General features: G+C 34.7%; 2 protein-coding genes across 4 annotated transcripts; both read right to left on the reverse strand.

Annotated features, from left to right (window-relative positions):
* Nucleotides 1-87: 87 nt before the first annotated feature.
* LOC128193051 (Golgi-associated plant pathogenesis-related protein 1-like) lies at nucleotides 88-3811 on the reverse strand. The gene is made up of 5 exons (XM_052866244.1): nucleotides 3615-3811; nucleotides 3155-3310; nucleotides 2885-3026; nucleotides 1384-1458; nucleotides 88-427 (listed from the first exon to the last, which is right to left on the reverse strand). Exons 1-5 carry the CDS (start codon nucleotides 3795-3797, stop codon nucleotides 273-275), a joined length of 711 nt encoding a protein of 236 aa, XP_052722204.1. The 5' UTR covers nucleotides 3798-3811; the 3' UTR covers nucleotides 88-272.
* LOC128193048 (glycerophosphocholine cholinephosphodiesterase ENPP6-like) lies at nucleotides 3726-11504 on the reverse strand. Of its 3 annotated transcripts, none has more exons than XM_052866239.1 (9): nucleotides 11260-11504; nucleotides 10708-11000; nucleotides 9927-10084; nucleotides 8471-8636; nucleotides 8019-8305; nucleotides 7705-7881; nucleotides 7210-7324; nucleotides 4522-6289; nucleotides 3726-3946 (listed from the first exon to the last, which is right to left on the reverse strand). In XM_052866239.1, exons 2-8 carry the CDS (start codon nucleotides 10985-10987, stop codon nucleotides 6117-6119), a joined length of 1356 nt encoding a protein of 451 aa, XP_052722199.1. In that variant the 5' UTR covers nucleotides 10988-11000; nucleotides 11260-11504; the 3' UTR covers nucleotides 3726-3946; nucleotides 4522-6116. The 3 variants fall into 3 exon arrangements, with proteins under 3 accessions (XP_052722199.1, XP_052722198.1, XP_052722196.1); XM_052866238.1 differs by lacking the exon at nucleotides 11260-11504 and having other exon boundaries at nucleotides 4522-4683; nucleotides 5312-6289; nucleotides 10708-11152; XM_052866236.1 differs by lacking the exon at nucleotides 11260-11504 and having other exon boundaries at nucleotides 10708-11152.
* Between the last annotated feature and the right edge of the window lie 8522 nt (nucleotides 11505-20026).

Consider the following 20026-nt stretch of genomic DNA (forward strand, 5'->3'; position numbering starts at 1 on the left):
TACAGTACTTCTTTAAAAAAAAAAACCTGAAATCCCAACTAAGTTATTTTTGTACCAACAATAAGTAAAAAAAACATTTGTTCGAAATAATCTATAAAACATTTATTGCTTGTCATGTTAATAAAAGTCATTATTAAATATAAATGAAATAAAATATTATAAAATAAACATAAAGGAATGTATAGAATTCTCAAAAGTGATAATATAAAACTATAAAATTCAAGCGTCGTAAAAACCACTATTATGGCAAATAATCGACTTCCGGTGCAGATTTATTTTGGTGGGAAAACGTTGTTCTTGAAATCTCCTATCATATTTCCGGCGGGACGGTAACTCCCGCACACATACACTTTGCAGCCATCCACTGACTTGGCCTTGCCAAAGCCCACCTCCGTCGTTCCTTTCCAGACAACTTGAGTAAAGTGGCCTGGATTAAAAAAGATACCATGTACATGTATAAGGATTAATACCAAGGAAAATTGAACAAGCTTTTTCAGACGTTTCTAGATAATTTGAAAAATGATGACAATCCTAATTTGGTTTAAAGAGCTGTAATGCTTATTGTTGTGGGAACGCGAGGTATTCTAGGTACAACCAAATTAACAGCTTATTGATCCCAGTCATTTAATAGGGTAAATGATAAAGGAATTTCGTAAAACCGGTGTTACTCATGATGCAACATTGGGCATAACCATGTAAGTTTTCGTAATACCGGTATACAATATAGTTATACCAACACTGAGCATAATCATGTAATTATTTGTAATACCGGTATACAACATATAGCAACATTTGGCATAACCATGTAATCATTCGTATTACCGGTATACAACATGTGGCAAGTCAACCATGAGCATTACCATGTAATCATTTGTTATACCGGTTTACAACATGTAGCTGCACTGGGTACATGTATAAGTGCCTTCCTTATGACTTGGTCCTGGTTCCAATAAGTGTTACCCTCAAACCATGTTTGCTGAATTTAATTATGGACGCTTATACTATGCTGTTACAGGAAAAACCCATTTACTGAGGTTGATCTACGGTTCGTCTTACTTTGCTGTTACAATACAACAATGATTGACGTGCAGGAACGAATCACTACGATTTATGAATTTAGTGAACACTCATAAGATATCAATCTTGTCAACGTCACTATACTCTTTTTGTCTAGACGTACAATAAGAGATTGCCAGATTTGATTGGCTTTTGTCATAAATCTGGGTAGACCAATGATTCTCACTGTTTTGAAATAAAACAGTCTTCCGTAGTAATTATATTACAAGTGTTCGCAAAGCCAAACCGGTCATATGTGACTTGGGCTTGGTTTACTCCTTCATTATGAAAAAAACAACAACTATACAATAATGAAATGTCTTTTACCTGTCCCACTTTGGCTGTCTTTGTCAAATTTGTGGTCTTTTATTTCGCTGTACCATGACTGAGTGAAATCTTTTCCTTTAAGAAGAAAAGAAAGCAATGGTTATAAACGCGGAGCGTTATGTTTATACTGTTTCTTTAATACATGAATGAAAAAAGTAGACTTAATTCTATTATGATTGCTTCTTTTTATGTTTTTTGATGTAAATGCTACCAAGTTAAATTATAATCATGCTGTTAGATATTTATCTTCAGCAATAAAAGATATTAAATTATACAACCGTGTATATTGTACATCGTTTTAAGATTCCAAAAATACTAAATGTTATAACTTGTCAACAACGACACTGAATTGTGAAATCTACAGATCGGAGAGTATCATCTGTCCAAGTTACAAGAGAAAACAGGTTGGCAATCTAAACCAAAATCAATGAGAGAATGGTTTAAAAAACGTTTTATATCTTTTTTTTTATTTTGTAATTCACATTACGGAAGAACTTGGGGATATTTTATTTTTTACCTTTTTAAAAAACTGAAATGCGTTTTTCCAAATAATGTAACTATTGGAGAGAAAAATGAAACAGGTAATTTACATTCTTATATTTTGTTTTCATCCAGAATATGTAAGTAACCTCTGAGGTAATGTGACATCATTCATTTATTGTAGTTTAATGTTCGCTATATCACTTTTCTGGATAGATATGATGTATCTTATGACTTCGTAGTCATCATAAAAGAACAATGAAACTTAAACCCTGCATTATTCAGACTATAGTGAGCAATTTTATTCTGCAAGATACATGATATGGATAATTGTCTTACAACGATTCTAGGCGTATAGAGTGTCAGTGAAAATCCCAAACGTCGCAGTTACTGTAGCTTGAAGAGCAGACAAACCTACCAATGGGTCTCTGCTGAACTAGTGCCAATTTACGGTTCCCTTAACACACTGTTTATTTCTGCGTGTTGGTCATTCCTTAAATTCTATTTATGTGAATATATATTATTTTGGGAAGAATATTGATTACTTGGAAGAAAGCTACCTGCAATTTTAAAAAATGAAATAGCTGCCGTTTAACCATTGTCGTATAAAAGGTTTGATTTGGACCAACTCGTTAAGTTTATTTTTAAAGTCATTCTTATGATTAAAATAACAACAGATTTCCCGCTTAAATGGACATTTATTTTGTCATTTAACGCGGCACCTTGGGACTAAACCCTTGTGTTTACATATGACAGAGTATCGAAATGGCCTCTTATAGCTGGCATTTTAACCCGGATTAAAAAAGGATCTATGATTAGTTAAACTTAAAGAAGTACACCACTGTAAAATATATATGTAGTTTTAAAATCGATACATCGGTAACTTAAAAAAAATCAATGTTCGTGTCATGCTTAACTAATAATAAACTGAATTACCAACTCAAATATTTAGAGTTCTTTTTCAAATGTGCGGACCATGTGTGTACAGACACGGCGACACAGACCAGGGCAGACTAATTACCTGCATAATCCGTGGGTCGTGAGGATCCAGTGTAGGCAATGTTCTCCCCGATGCTCTGTCCGTTCAGCTTGCAATTACTGTGATTAAAATCGTTCTTACCAGCCATATGTTCGGCCCATTTTTGAGCGTATTCTTGAAGATCCTGCATGATTAATATTCATGATAGTTCTATTCCTATTCAAAAGCACTATGTATGTTTTGTTTAGTTAAAAAAAGCAAACAAACAAAAAATCGACCAAGAATAACGGAAAGGTAAATCCGTAAAATGACCTTTGCCAGTGTGACCGGGGGTACTCCATGTTTAGCCCTCAGTTCATTGTGAGCTTTCAGGGCATCTTGGTTGCATTCATCCAAAGTCTGGTTCCCTTGCGAGCCATTGGCAGGCTTGGAGGCCACTGATGTTCCGGACCCACCAGATGGCGATGGCTAAAACCAAAAAAACAAAAGTTTATGACTCAATGTGTTGCTTTGTGGCACTGTTAATATACTCTGATAAATTTGAAATTAAAGAGACATATTTTCCTATCTGTAATTTAAATAAAGTAGTGAGAAGACTTTATCATATTTTCTTTCCATATTCCAACATTTTCTAGTATTTCGAGTTAATTTTGCTTATTTATAAAATAAAATACTGGGGTTTGCCTTTTTAACGGAATTAATAGCAATTTGTTAATGTCTCTGGACTGTTTGGATTCAATGGTCACGCCCTGTACTAACAGTCGCCCCTTACCTGGCCCTGGCTAACAGAGGTACTAACTTCCTCTGAGATGTTCCCGCCGTCGTCGATCGTTGTCGTCGTCTTGACTTCCTTCCGTCCGTCAGGGTAGATGGTGGTTTCCTCTTTCACTGTTGTTTTCACCGTCTTCCCATTCTTCGTGCTTGTCGAAGTTTTAGTGCTTGTAGATTTCTGCATTTTCTGTGGGTTTTTTTTTCACCGTGGCTTGTAATAAAACTTAATTATGGTTGCAACAAATCGTAAGTCCGTCTCAAAATGAAGAACTTTTGGGCGATGAGCTTTTTAAATATCCCACATATGGTAAATTTCCTTCTTCAAAAACGTTTCTGCGAAATAATGTGACGTGAAATAAGCCTATTGACTCTCTAAATTATGCATGGTTAGAATTTTAAATGGGCAACTAATCTACACGTACTTACATACGTAGGTTATTTTTAAAGTATATGTACACACTGGAAAGACTTTTGTTATAAATATTACAATAAGAATAGTTTAAAGTTTGTTAATATAAATCTAGATTGATTGTTTCTTCTAAATAAATTATCAATGAATCATCATATTCATTTCTTAGAATAAGATATTTTTAACACAAATAAAAATCAGTTGATCCTTTCTTAGAAAATCTTTTGGTATTATAGAATATCACTGTTCCCCAAGTTTCAGTTCTGCTTATTTTACAGTCTTTTCAAGAAACAGTTCGGTTAAATAAACCCAAGAAGGAGCACGTCCAGGTATTAGGAACATGAATGACAAAAACATGACGCATCAAGTTTATTTTACAGAATGACATAATCGTAGATAAGAAGACAGAGACACTAAGGTATTGGTTACTATTAGAGGGGATGGATGGTCGTGAAGATATAAAATAGCAAACACGTCATATTCAAAATAAAAGGCAAACCTGCTGGGTAACTTGTTGACTAGCCAGCCCCCTCAACTAGAGCTAACCATGCATTTAAATTATGGATTTAAAATATGATGCTCATATTTCTTGTTTTATGATGGTCTTATATATATCAGTTGAATACTAGTTCTTTACAGATACTTAGCATCGTTTTTAAAGCTGCTTGGTCCGATTTTTTCGTAATTACAGTATCAAAATTTTGTTCATACAAATCATTTATCTTACAAAGTTATGGACTTTCTCCTATTTACACCAGCAGAATCAATCTCCTTTCTAAGTTAGAAATATTCAAGGTAAATAAAAATAATTTCTCTTTAGGCAAACGAAAAAACAAACCAAAATGCATCACGGGAATGTTTAGAAAAGGAAACCGCATGGTTTCGTCCCCCGAATGATTGGGGTTATTCAACCCGCATGCTTTGCATCGATTGTAAAGAAAGCAGGCTTTAGAAATATTGGCGAACAAAACGTACACATGTTTATTTGTAATTTGTCTGATCATTTGTCTGACCATTTCGACCTTTATTTAAAGCGATGTCAAATTCGTAATACAACCAAACCCGTATCGTCGTCAGGGGTGAAATTTAACATGAGGCGAAATAACGCGGTACCTTTTAATGTCGTATGTTTTGTTAGCAGATTTTGTACGTATTTTTCTTCATTGAAATTTGGCTTAATTGACTGGGTAAACAACTGCAATGTCTATTATTATACATATACTAAGCATAGCCATCGTTTAAAAGCGTGCATAAAATTTGGTATAAAATCGGACCAAGCAGCTTTAAACAAGAAAGCAGCATTGCCCCGTTGTCTCCAACTTTTCCCACTCAGTACTCTGTCTCAAGTCTTTTAAAGATTTGAGATAAGGAAAAAGTTGAGGTGACGGTAAATCTCGTTTATCTAAAGAAATAACGTATTCGTCCGAACGAATCCGAATTCGTCCGAACAAATCCTAATTCGTTCGAACAAATCCTAATTCGTCTGAACAAATAACATATTCGTCCAAACAAATAACTACTCCTCATTTGTCTACCGGAGTAAACACATTCTGATCCCTTATCGGAAGAGACGCCTATGTCGTAGTTTCTTTCATCAGTATTTAATCCTGCACAGTTGTTTATTGGTGTGTCTCCGTTTTGCACACATTTGGAAATCTTGTTTAGAAAAAAAACTGTGAAATTTAAGAGAAAATACCCAAACAGAAAAAAACGAATTAAATTTGTCCAAAAAAAAAAACAATTTACCTAAAGAATTGTGTTTACGTGGATGATGAATGAATGGGCATAGTGTGATCAGTATGAAGCAAACGGTTGATAAAGTAGTGAATAATTCCGTCGGATTTGTTTGTCTCTATTCTTAAACACCAAACTTTGATAATTAACAGATATGAATAATCAAACCAGGTATTTGTCAGTTGTAATGATATCGATGTAATTTTAAAAAACTCATTAAAATTGGTGAAAATACTTTATATATGGTCTTGTCGAAATGTTCAATTCCAAAATGACAAGATTTTGTTTACAATAACTTATTCGAGTCAAAGAAAACGACTACAAGACTTGGCATAATTATCACACACTGATGAGGCGGAATTATAGTTCGTCTGTCATAGAATGATGCGCTGCAGTCCCCGGATGTAACAGCAGTGGCGCCACGTTGGACCACGTACCATTGTTAGGATTTGGAATCACTCCTAGAACATGGCACATCAGCTGGTATAACTCTATGTTAGGGAAAGGTTTACTGGTGTAGTTCTTCTTGAAGTCTGTGTTATATACAAATAGTAAAAGTTTTAGTAATTTGTCATGTGTTAAGGTAAAGACAGTAATACACTTACACTGGGAGACACTCAATGGAAATCACACAAGAGACCCATGGGCAACATTGATCACCTAAGCAAGCTATAGCCATTATTATTATCAAATCAGTTTTATCTTGCTAAATTCAAATATCTGGGTAATTGAAATGTTTAGCTCCTGTTAAAAAAAGATATTTCAATTTTGCTCAACGTATTCTTATATTAAACATCGGTTTCTGACCAAATGATTTTAAGGGGGAAAATTTTCTTTTAAGATTTTTCTCTTTTTGTTCCTATGTGAAAATTCGCCGATTATTTTTGATAAACTTGAATCTTCACTAGTACTTCCAGAGAAAGTTTCCCTACAAGTTTTAGGTTTTGTGGTCAAATGGTTTATACGATTTTTCTCTTTTTATTCACTTATAAAAGTTCCAACGCCCCCATTTCAGTCGTGTCCCCACTTACCATTTGGGCACATGATTTGGACAACCTGATTCTAAACTATATACCTTAGGCCACACAGGTTTAACTGGTCTGTCCAAACGGTTTTTGAGAAGAAAATCTTTTTAAATGTCAACAATTTTTGAATAACTTTTTATTTCTCCTTGTAAAAAATAATTGTCATTCATTTTGAATTAAAATCCTCTACCAAAGAATGCTCTGTGCTATGTCATGTTTAAATTGTCCCTGTTGCTCTTGAGAATAAGTTGAATAAAAATTAAAATCTTACATTGACAGACCGACGTATGTTGAAAAAAAGGTTTAAGAAAAGCTTACTTAAGCTTTCAGCTCAGGTAAGTTAAATATATCTTTCATAAACATTGCAAAATGAGCAATAAAATTAAAAACATGGTTCATGTTTGATTCCAATACATGTAAGTACATGCCTGGACCAAAAGCGAGGAAAATTCCCCTCATGTCCTCGTCAGTATTGTCATAGCCATGCATTCCTCGCATGTAGCCAGTCCCCTCAAACGTAGGAAGCTCCGCAAACTTTATATTCTGTAAGGAAAAATACAAGGCGTTAGAAGGTTAATAGCGGTGTGGACAAATCATACATGTACATAAAACAAAAGTTGTTTTGCTTCAATTTTGATGATGGCTAATTAAAGTTTATAAGACAATTCGATACCAAATAAGTTAAGGTTTTAAAAAATTTGAAATAACTGATGCACAATATGACAATATTAATGTCACAGAGTATGATGTACATGCACAGGTGATCCCAATGATTATACAAACATTTTATGACAAAATAAATCAAAATGGCGACCTCTTCTTCGGATGCTTTATTTTATACATGTACTAGTAAACGGAAAAGGTAAAATTGAAACTATTTTTATTAATGGCATATGATCTTATCTTCGATGTACAGAACTTACACACTGTTGACAGCCCGCACATTTACACGGTGTTGTAAGGTATACGCCCTCGTCCGCCTCTACAAAGATTGGCGACACCCGGTAATGTCCCCTCAGGTTGTAACGTTCCGGAATGTTGTCCCGCCGGTATACAGTCATCTTCTTACTCACAGCGGAAGCTTGAAGAGCGGCATATACCTATATAGCAATGATAGGCTAGATGCTATTTATTTAATTATAAGGAATCGTGACAAAAGATGTGTAACTGTTTTAAAAAAAAAACATTCAAATAAAAAGTTTACTTATTGTGTACATTTTTAGTCCAAAAATATTACTTTGTCTAATGCGCCATCTTTCGGCCATATTTTGACAGTGGCTCCCTCTGGTATCAAGGCTGTGATGTCTTCGTAATCTATTGTGTCCTCAATATCAAGGGTTTCTTTGATGGGGGTCATTCCATGGTCGGAACATATCATAACATTAACGTCATCTAATCCCAATGATATCATTTGTTCTTTAAGGTTATGAATTTCTCGGTCAACTGCTTTGATGACTTCCACCAGCTCTTTAGAGCCAATACCATAGATGTGCCCGTAATAATCTACTACCTCGACATAAATTCCTTGTCAAAAATATTTTTAAATATCGATAAAATCCATATTCATCACATACTATGATTGGTATGCTATATAAATCATTATTTCAAATTTATTTCTTTTTATTTCATGGCGTAAAAATACCATTGATAACTCAATTCAATCAGAAATTATCTTTGTAAACAACTTACCTATAAAATCTGCGGATCGATTTTTCAAAAGATGAAGAGACTCGTCGATAGCGAATTTCATTTCCGGAATTCCAGGTTTTATCGTCCTTGGTTTGCAGTAGGTAGGTTTAACTCCAGATATAACTACATCACATTCTCTCCAATAAAAGAAATACGTCTTCTTTCCCTGGAAATAAAATATCATGTTTATCATTTTGAATTTTGCTTCGAAACCATAACCAACCCACGAAAAAGTTAATTTAGGTCTTCGAAGTAGACGGTATAAAGAGTTGAAATAATTTATAGTCTCCGGGGTTGTGCACTTCCTCTCCTTTGTGATTGGTAGATGTAAAAATTTACATTTATTTCATTGGTTGAAATACTGTTCTGAGCAAAGGAGATAATTTTCTGATGATGTTTTTACGTATAACTTAATATTTTTTGCATGTTTCAAATATTAAAAAGTGAAAAAAGAAAAAACAATAAAAATTGCTAACAATGAAATTCACGCTTTAATTTTTAAGTGCAATTGGTTGAGAGCAATATTCTCTAATATCTATTCAAATGATTTGGTTTTTTAGGGGGGGGGGGTATTGCTTAATGTACAAAAATGTTAAATTTTGATACTGTATGGCTAATATCTGTAAACAAGTTTGCATATTAGATACACGTAAAACTAAAATCCGTAAAACAGATGCTAAATACAGTGGTATTAACTTTGATTTCATTTTTAAAAATACGACCTTCCTAGGATTTCTTTTTCTCTACCATAATCGATCTCGTGGTACGCATTTCTCAATTTTTAGGCACGCGCGACCAAAAGACAAATATAAAAAGCTCCACACGTTATGACATTATTTTAAAAAAATTCAATTTTCTTTGATAACATAGAGCTGTTTAGAATTTGCTGTGAAGACGGTAAGCTTATTTAAAAAAGCTAAACCTGTTTTCTTCACATACGACCATTTTTAGATCTAAAGCCTCGTTTTGACTATGTTTACTCACATGCAAAGTTATTATAAAAACATAATTAGTCATTCTATACATACAACTCTCGAGATTCAAATCTTTAAAAACCGACATTTGTTTCCATCCTTCCCATTATACAACAACCGCAAAAACGAACAAAGCTTTATGCCACGTGCATATTCTTAAAGAAAACATGTAATTTCAGCTCACTGACACACTAATATTATACACATCGTAATTATAACGAAACTAATTTTTCAATTGAAAAATATATAATATATATAAATATGTAAACATGTAAAACAACGGAATACATATTCCATGCACGTAGTTTACATATACTCAGCCTGTTTTACGATCATCGACACTACGATTTCTGACACTACGATCACCGACACTACGATCATCTACACTACGATCATCTACACTACGATCATCTACACTACGATCACCGACACTACGATCATCTACACTGCGATCACCGACACTACAATTTGGCCAGTTGAACCTGATTTTCGGCGTTAACCCACAGTGGTTCGGCGTCCTCCCACCAGTGGGGGCTGTGCTTCTCTTGGTGGAAATCGTCATCGTCCATGAACAGATTCTTGCCGTGTTTTTCATCATACAAAAAGTTTGTCACATATCCATGGTTCTCTGTGTGCACACCTTTAGGTAAAAGATTCAGAAATTACACTCTAGCTTGCTTAATTTGTACTTTTTCATTATAAAACTATCAGCAAGTTTCAAGTCAAGTCAAGCCAAACCATAACAATAAAAATTATAGAAAAAATTGGGACAGAATGATTGATACCTCAATACCATACCCCCCCCCCCCCCCAGAAAAAGAGTGAAAAACCAATTGCAAGTTGGGACAGAATAACTGTCAGACAGAAGAACAGAGATAAATGCTGGCTATGATTTACCCATGCCATTTGACAGGTAGGGTATATCTGAAATGCAGGAATTTGAATTGTCTTTCTTTGAAAACATACACCTTATATATTCATTGTTCACAAATGAAGTTGTTTGCAATTAGTACTCTTTTAAAGTGCATTCTTTTAAACGTTCTTATGATTATCATAAATTTGCCTTTGGGATGGTTAATGCAAATATGGCAGAGGGAAGCGTGGAAGCTTTGCTTTGTAATATTTTGGAACAGGACAGTTTAATAGGTTGGATAGCTGGCATTAAATCATTCAGAGTTAAGACCTTGCATAATAAATCATTCTGATTATATCATTGTACATTGAACATTAGAATAGACTTGTTTGACCCAGCTTGTGTCTAACCTGCCATGATAGAATAGTAATTTGGAAAGGACATAGTTGGATACACAGGAACTAGATACTCCGCCCTCACTCCCTGCTGTTGGATACTGCTAAACCCCGGCAACATGTGGCCATCTTGTTCCAAATAGTCCCATCGGAACCCATCTAGGAGTATCAGCACCAGCCGAGATCCCAACACATTCCGAACTAACAGAATAAAGCACAGGGGTAGTAAAAATGCCTTTCTGCAAGGAAACCATCCGACCTGGATCTCTCTTGGAAGATTCATTTTCTTTGTCATGAAAGGTCAAGAACTGAAACGTTAAGAAGTGAATGCAGTGTATAGATATGGAACGCCATGATACGGTTTCCAGGTGATATCATTGCAGGATACGTGTACGGTATGGTTAGTTTAGAGTTAAATATTTCCGCACATGAATATTGTTTCCCTAGTGTCAATGGAAGAGACAGTACCTGAAATTTGGCATTTCAGGCATTACAAATTTTACATCTACCTACATAAATATATTAGAACAAGAATCGTGCTTCATTGGGAACACCAAAGGTACATACCCGACACCAGAAGTATGTTGTGTCTGACCACTTAATAGATGATAAGAACTGATATCAGTACTGCGAATGAGGTATATCATGTCAAGAGGGCCCTTGTTAAAACACGAGATATGTCTGAATGATTAATCGCTTTACCTTATGATTCAGAGACAGCTGATGCATTGTAGATATACATTTATACATATTGAATTAATAATCTAAAGAACTGAATTGTCAAGCACAGAGATATATTACCCGTATCCAGGTAAACATTCCGCGACACTCCCCCACCCCGAGTTCATTAACATTTAACTGAGCCTGTATCTGGTGTGCGTTTTATTACTCCTACTGTAGTATGAATTATTTTATGATTTGTTTGTGTTGATGTTTTTGGAATTATGTATGCTGTAAATATTTAATGCTGATCTAATTTAGATAGCAATGAATAACAGTAACAATCCAATCAATTTTTCAGAGAACTAATTTGTGTTGCGGATTCATCAGTCTAATGAATACACAGGTCCATTCCTACTTTCGGTGCAAGTAATTGCAAAAATAAATCAATTCTTACTTTTTTCTTATGGCGTTTCTATTAAGAATAAGAATGTCCACCGACATTTGTAAATGAAATTCAAATATACTTAAGAGATTAATGCTAACACAAATGTTCCCGAACGTGGTCAATATATCCTTAACATACAATTGCTTTTCTTTATTTGTCGCCAACAAATTAATGAACACTGAAACTGTTTCATATCCAAGTATATTCCAAAATGGTGAGTATCTATACAGTCCAAGGGACGTTATGCAGGCAGAGGAAAAGACGGAAGGACATACAGGACAAAACATTAGAAGCCCAATCTTAAAAAGACATACATAGACTTAAATGAAATGGCCTTGTTAAATTGGGCATTTATAGACTGAAAATTAGCAAATCTGTATTTAGCGAATCCAATATCACAATAATGTGCTCATATTCATATTTCTACAAGATTAATCGTCGTATCATCTGACATAAATTCGCATTAGCTAATGTTTGGCGACAAAGGTCCAAGTATTCGTTTACAATAATAACTACTCCTACTAGTCTTGAAAATTCAAAATGACGTCACATCTCCAAACTAAAGATTATGAATTGGGAGTTTTGATTCTTTTACCGTGTTTCAGGAAAGTACATCATTAATAACACAATTTTTTTTACATTTTTTATGATCAAAGACTTGTTTCTGATTAACGAAAAATGCAGTCCAGCAGCATTTCAATAAACCATTTTACAATATATATTAAGCCGTTTCATTCTTTCCTGGCAGAGCATGTTCTATTAAGTCTCTCACTTTTCACAGGGTGGTGAACTGTCCAGCAGTAGGCTCGATCTCAAAATATAAACTAAAAGCAAAATATTTCATAAAGTATCGTGTTCAATATCGAGATCTAATATTAATAGCTCATCAAGGTACATGCATATACAACTTAAGAATATTACAGGAAGCCATACATTCTTACCAGTGTTCATAAATTCAAACATCAAATATTGCTGAGTATCAAAAAATTATTTTCTGATAATAATTAATGACTTAAATATTACATATGATATCTGAAACGTACGTTTCTCTCAATACCTATGATATCATCAAGTCTGAAAGCTCGCTTCATGTTCTTCATTCCGATCTTAAAACTCACGCCTCGGGTTCGTTTAAATACAAATATTATTCATATTTTAAATGGCTTCGAGGGCGACATACCAGAATTTTTGCCCCGAGGTGACAGGTAAGCCTGTAGTGTAATGTCGAGTGATGATACAAGGCGATTTAATCCGTGCTACGCATGACCTGAACACGTATACAGTAGAATTCGGGTTTTTTAAAGTTATTCGAAGTTCGATACCACTTTGCACAGACTATCCCCACCCACCCCTGCCAAATGATAACATTCACTGAACTTCTGTCAGTTTTGTTTTTACACGATTTTTATTTCTTTTTCTGTAGAATAAGTACGCATGTTCATGAAAGTAAAGAGACTCAGAGAGCCATGTACATTGTACTATATATATAATTGTAATTCAAGTCTTTTGCATGTTCACGAGCTCATCCTATAGATTATGTGTTTGCGTCTTATTTTATTAATAAATTATGTTCTGTTGAACTGGCGAATAAGAACAAACATACATTTTTAAATGTGTTGTGAACTTCTGTAAATTAAATTTTGATTTGGTCCATGACCCCGGGTTTAACCTCACGAGATGAAGTCGACTGAGGTTACCCGGGGTCGTGAATGCCAAACCATGGTATAAATTACCCTAAACAGTTGAACACTGTATGGAATAGCTGTTTTAACCTTTGCTTTAGCTATAAAATGGTTTTTCTGATGCCTTAGTCTTTCAACTCCACATCGCTAAACATTTTTCCTAACGCCCAATAAAAATATCCCGTTGAGGGGCCCAATGTCGATTCACCAACCTTGCATCATTTTTAGCAAATATTATGGAACGCCATAGCTGCCTTATGTGGCTATTTTATATGTAGATGGTGCTTTATTATATTATGCTGTGGTTATTTCATGTGAAGATGGTGCTTTATTATATGAAGATGGTGCTTTATTATATGAAGATGGTGCCTTATTATATGAAGGTGGTGCTTTATTATATGAAGGTGGTGCTTTATTATATGAAGATGGTGCTTTATTATATGAAGATGGTGCTTTATTATATGAAGATGGTGCTTTATTATATGAAGGTGGTGCCTTATTATATGAAGATGGTGCTTTTTTATGTGATGATGGTGCTTTGTTATATGAAGATGGTGCTTTATTATATGAAGATGGTGCTTTTTTATGTGATGATGGTGCTTTGTTATATGAAGATGGTGCTTTATTATATGAAGATGGTGCTTTTTTATGTTATGGTGCTTTTTAATGTGAAGATGGTCACTCGGAACTTTATTTTTGAAGACTGAATTAAACATTTATTATCTCGAAATTTTGAAACTAGAACAAAATTGATACAGTTAAAATCCATTGAATACACAATTGCTAGTTTCTCTTTTTTAGCATAATAAGTATTTATGTTACGAGATGAACTGTACGACTTAATCTCAACTGAATTGACAAATATGATTAATTGAATAATACAATATTTTGTCAGTATTTCTTGACATTTTACTTTTGCCTTTACCACTTATAAAAGGGCCTTCCTTGAGCTATATTATAGTATAGTAGACCTTTCCTTGTGACTTTCCCTTACTTTATCTTCAAGTCAAATCCTATCACCTAGGGCATCAGTCTGTTTAAAATCAGATCCTCAATCCGATCCTTTATTTGGTTTTTTTTTATAATTTTTTTTTTGAAACACTCAGAATGTGAGCTCTTCCTCCAACTCACCACTTGGGTTAAAGAGGAACGGTCATCAAAGACGAAGACCGACTGGGCGATGACAATAACAAAATCAAAGTACTGAAGAACTGACGGGAGTTGATTTTGTCGATGTTTATTTATTTTAAAATCAATGATATGTTATTTTGCATGACAAGTACATGTAGTTTCTAATTTGTATTTGAATTACGCACATTTTTATAATATGAATTTTTGGACTTTTTCGACAAGAATGTCGAGAAACCCCCATATGAATCATCTTAAATGATATTTAAAGATAAAATTAATTCAATCAAACTATGTATCAGTAATAGAAATATTTCTCGAAAATTGTATGGATCCAAGCAATATTGAACTCTATAGTCTCGTTCAACCAAACGCTCGGCTGACACCGTAAATCTCCGACAAGCAAGGGAGACTCTCTGCTTGTCGGAGATTTACGGAGACAGCCGAGCGCCGAGTTGAACGAGACTATATTGAACTCTGGCGTAGGAATACATATGACTACAAAAAATATCTAAATTGTTCGTACCATTTAAAATCTGACCATTTTCAAGGTATTTATAAATACGTTTCCTTGAAAAACAATGCTTTAGCATACATTACATCGAATTTATCAATTATGTTCAAGAACTAAGTCGTGTCAGCAGCGATGATTTGTGATGAGGTCCAAACACTGTTTCACTTTTGGTTTGTCTGAGTAACTGCATAAACTGCAAAGGAGAGTTGATTAAAATCAACTCCCAACTAAGAGCGGATCAAAGACCTTATTTTAATCAGATTGCTCGGGTATAACCTTCGCTTAAACACAAATAATTAGTAAATTCAACTTTCTGCTTTTCAGGATAACGTTACTAGGCTTTAATTCTTGTAATATTCCGTCATTATATAGTTGTCACTTAATAGATGTAAGTTCGGTTGGGATAAAGTCGTACGCAGCTAGATCTTCTCGATAGCTTATATACTAATTGTGCTAGAAAAAAGAGGAACTAGCAATAGTGTATCAAATGGATTTTGATCGCATCAATTTTTTGTTTTACTTTCAATATTTCGAGATAATACATAAATGGTTAACTCAGTATTCAAAAATAAGAGGAGTTCCGAGTGACCACCTTCACATTAAAAAGCACCATCATATAATAAAGCACCATCATATAATAAAGCACCATCTTCACATAAAAAAGCACCTTCACATAAAAAAGCATCATCACATAAAAAAGTACCATCTTCATATAATAAAGCACCATCTTCATATAATAAAGCTCCACCTTCATATAATAAAGCACCGTCTTCATATAAAAAAGCACCATCTTCATATAATAAAGCACCACCTTCATATAATAAAGCACCATCTTCATATAATAAAGCACCACCTTCATATAATAAAGCACCATCTTCACATGAAATAACCACAGCATAATATGATAAAGCACCATCTTCACATGAAATAGGCACATAAGGCAGCTATGGCGTTCCATACAATATGTTGTACATATAATTCATTCATTGCGCTCAGCGTGGTCAAAGTGACAGGGTGGAACTTAAAACCCCGATAAAATTTTACTTTTTACGGGCAGTGTGCCTTAAAACATCTTCAGCAATGCATAGAAAACAGATACAGCGGGCAAAATATAGAAGGTTACGTGGAACAGACGACGATATTGTTTCCGAGTTTTGGAGGTTTGGATCCTTGTATATTATTTATATCATATTTATCCCGGGCAAATATGTGCTTGATTTTTACATGGACAATTGCCATTGGAATTGATTCGCGCAATACCACCGAACGAGAAGAGAAGTACGACATATAGGCTGTCGAAGGACCCGCAGGTGCGCTACTGGTGAATCCCGAAGTTTGCGATGTTTACCGCGGAGATGGCGCCTGCGTTTCTTAATCAGAAAAAATAGAAACATAAGGTGATGTAATTAAATGTGCAATTCCTTTATCATTTTATGCAAGAAAAATATGTCCGAGTGTGGTGAAATTTCCCAAAACCCCACGGTTTCTGAATTGGTTAGATTTATTGTCTTCCTCCATTGGGCTAGTGACTTTCCAGATACATGAAGATTATTGAAATATTCCCAGTTATATGTTATGGTATTATATACATTAGTGGTACCTGGTTTAGAACACAGGGCGGCATTAAAATGTGTTAAAATGAAATGCTGTTGTCATCTTTTTATTTTCACGATGTGCAGTTATTCCATATGGGATAACTACAATGTGTAGAGGTTTTACTGATTTATCCATAAGTACCTTTAACATGGGGACAAAGGAAGCATCAGAGGTTTTAAAAGTAATAGACATACCATTCATTTTAACTGGGGTTTTTTTGCGTGGACCCTGAGGTCCACGCAGAAAATATATAAGCGAGGTTAAACCGGATGCTATGGGGAAAATTCAGCCTGCGCATGAGCTAGCCTGGTTCCTGTGCGTAATGGGTAACTCAGGGAACCAGGCTAGCACATGTTTATCTGAATCAGGATCGGGATTCCGTGCCATATGCACACTTAAGTTCAAAGGCGCTGTAATTGTAAAGTTGTCGGTAAACAGCATGCGCGGATCTAGAGGGGGGGGGGGTCGGGGGGGTCCCGACCCCCCCCCCCCCCCCCTGGAAAATGAAAATTTATTAAATTTACATAGTAAAATTATCGCGAAAATATGCCTCGGACCCCCCCTGGCAAACACAATTATCCTTCGGACCCCCCCTGGAAAAATTTTCTGGATTCGCGCATGAACAGTACAGAAACAAAGTATTCCTTTTAAAAAAAAATGATTGGCATGTGATATGAACTATCAGTATTATGAAATAAGTTAATGTTATGCCGAAACTACAACATGATCAAATAGCATAATTTGCAATGCTTTGTTGTTTTCTGAATACACATGTAACTTCACTTTATTTTCAAAGTTGGCGAGGCTAATATTTTTTAAGGATTTAAGTATGATTAAATAATTATGTCACTGTATAAAAGTTTAAATCTCAAGCAAAATGCATCAAAATATGAAATTTTTAATTTACACAAAGCTTTCACTTCATAGTTAACGAAGTAGTGCGAATCGTGATGTGTGCGCAAATAGTAGAATTCACAGAATGCCTGATGCTACACATGCAAAATTCATTCATAGATAGATCATAATTATTTTAGAAGTATGAACCCTTTAAATTTTGAGATAAAAAGTCAGGGCTATATATAGATACATGTACAATTATGTATACGTAATATAACGTACAAATTTAGTGGTTAAAGCAGGGAGCTAGAGTCGGTGGAATCCGTGTTAATTTTAAGGCTTTCACGTTTTCGTTGGAAATACATGCAAATGGTCCACGTATTATAGTCCTTTTTTAAAGGACAGCAACTTGTTTTTGTATAAACTATAAGTTTTATGGTTTGGTTTACGACCCCGGGATTAACCTCACGAGACAAAGTCGAGTGAGATTACCCGGGGTCGTGAATCCAAAACCATGGTATAATTTACCCAACACCGCGAAACAGTTAAACTTTATATGGAATATCTGTTTTAACTTACGATTTAGCTATTAAATGGTTCCTTTGGTGTCTTTTAAAATATTTTAACTTGACATTGCTAAACGTTTGTCTTAAAGGGGCATGTCACGATTTTGGTCAAAAAGTATTTTTTCGATTTTAATGTTTACAATGCTTCAGTAAGGCATTTTTAATGAGCAACCAAAATTTGAGTGTCATTTCATGAGATATAAGCGAGTTACAGAGCTTACAATTCTTCGCTATGTAAACAAAGCGTTTGTTTACATTTCGAATGTTGAAGTGAAAATTCCAGTTTTAGACCTAAAATAAATTTGTTAATCGTCAGGAACTGTTTATTTATGCTTAAAATGAATAATAAGGTAGACAAACCAGCTTTAAGAGATTTTTCACTGGTATGTTGAACACATGAAAACAAAAACAGGGCACGAGCCTTGTTTACATAACAAAGAATTGTGAGCCCTGTATCTTGCTTAAAACTCAACGACTGGCACCCAAATTTCATTTGATCATTAGAAATGCATTCTTGAAGCGTTGCAAATAATAAGAACAGAAAAAAAATTGACCAAAATCGTGACCATGCCCCTTAAACGCACAATAAAAATATACCATTGAGGGCCCCAATGTCAACGTCACCAACCGTGGATCATTTTTAGAAAATGTGCAAAGTTAGTCACGTAATGGACTAAATGTATTTCATTCATTGCGGCCAACATGGTCAAAGAGACAGGGGGGAACTTAAAAACCCCGATAAAATTTTACTTATAATGGACATTGTGCCATAAAACAACTTCAGCAAAGCATAGGAAACAGAGATTACATTGATAAGAAGACGATATGATTTCCGGGTTTTTGCGGTTTGGATCTTTGCATTTGTACCTCGGACAAACCTGTGATTGATTTTAACATGAACAATGCCGCATTTGAAACCCCGTTGACGATGGTGATTGAAATTGATTTTTCGCAATTCCATCGAACACGAAGAAAAGTACGACATACGCTGTCGAAGGACCCGCAGGTGAGCTACTGGTGAATCCCAGAAGTTTGCGATGTTTACCGCGGAGAGGGCGCCTGCATTACCATTTAAATAGAAAGACACAAAAAAAAACCAGAAAATGTTGCAATTGAACGTGCAATCCCTGTATTTTATGCGAGAAAATTATGTCCGAGTGATGTGAAATTATCTCAAAACCCAGCGGTTTCCGGTTTGGTCATATTGCATTGGGCTAGTGGCTTTCCAGATGGATTATTGAAAGATTGCTATTTATAATATGTACTATACTGGTACCCTTTTTGCATTAAAATGTGTTGAAAAAAATGATGTCGTTAATATATTTTTATTTATGTGGCGACATTGCAAATAAAAAAATGCGTAATCCGCCTCAGTGAGTGATGTAATCTTTTAGGCAATGATCGCTACCTTCATAACCCACATGAATAGTCAAAGAAATCATTTTATTGTTTACATCTTCTTTTGAAAAATTAATAGACTTATCGTAAAAGATAAAAAAAAACTAGCTAAATATATTGTTAATGTACATCAATGCATTAGATAACAAAAAACAACCAAATCTTTTTCTATGAAAGTCTGAGGCCAACATCTCATGAATATTTCGTGTAGTCCGTGATTTTTCTTACGTTGCTGAAGGTTTCGTCCAATCGATGACGCGGCGAGTAGATTTCGGGTTTCAACAGAGCTATGAATGTACAATTAATTTCCGTAAGAAGTGAAGGGAATCATACTTGGTGGATGTAGATAATATATATACAAATGATCGAACACGTAACGTTGTGTAGATTGATACGATTTTGGTGCAAGCCATTATGACATTGAACAGCCAAAAAAAGATTTGAAAGAGGAAACTTATTATGAAGCCTTTATAATGGTGCGTTAAAACAAATTTAGATTTTTTAG

This window comes from Crassostrea angulata, chromosome 7 (assembly GCF_025612915.1).
Source record: "Crassostrea angulata isolate pt1a10 chromosome 7, ASM2561291v2, whole genome shotgun sequence".
NCBI classification, from domain to species: domain Eukaryota; kingdom Metazoa; phylum Mollusca; class Bivalvia; order Ostreida; family Ostreidae; genus Magallana; species Magallana angulata.

Coding starts and splice junctions, on each gene's coding strand:
- LOC128193051 (XM_052866244.1), bottom strand. CDS start 3,797: ATGCAGAAATCTACAAGCACTAAAACTTCGACAAGCACGAAGAATGGG. Junction 3,311..3,614: donor CCTCTGTTAGCCAGGGCCAG/GTAAGGGGCGAC, acceptor TTTTGGTTTTAG/CCATCGCCATCTGGTGGGTC. Junction 3,027..3,154: donor CCCCGGTCACACTGGCAAAG/GTCATTTTACGG, acceptor TTAATCATGCAG/GATCTTCAAGAATACGCTCA.
- LOC128193048 (XM_052866239.1), bottom strand. CDS start 10,987: ATGACAAAGAAAATGAATCTTCCAAGAGAGATCCAGGTCGGATGGTTT. Junction 8,306..8,470: donor TCGATCCGCAGATTTTATAG/GTAAGTTGTTTA, acceptor ATTTTTGACAAG/GAATTTATGTCGAGGTAGTA. Junction 7,325..7,704: donor GTGCGGGCTGTCAACAGTGT/GTAAGTTCTGTA, acceptor TTTTCCTTACAG/AATATAAAGTTTGCGGAGCT.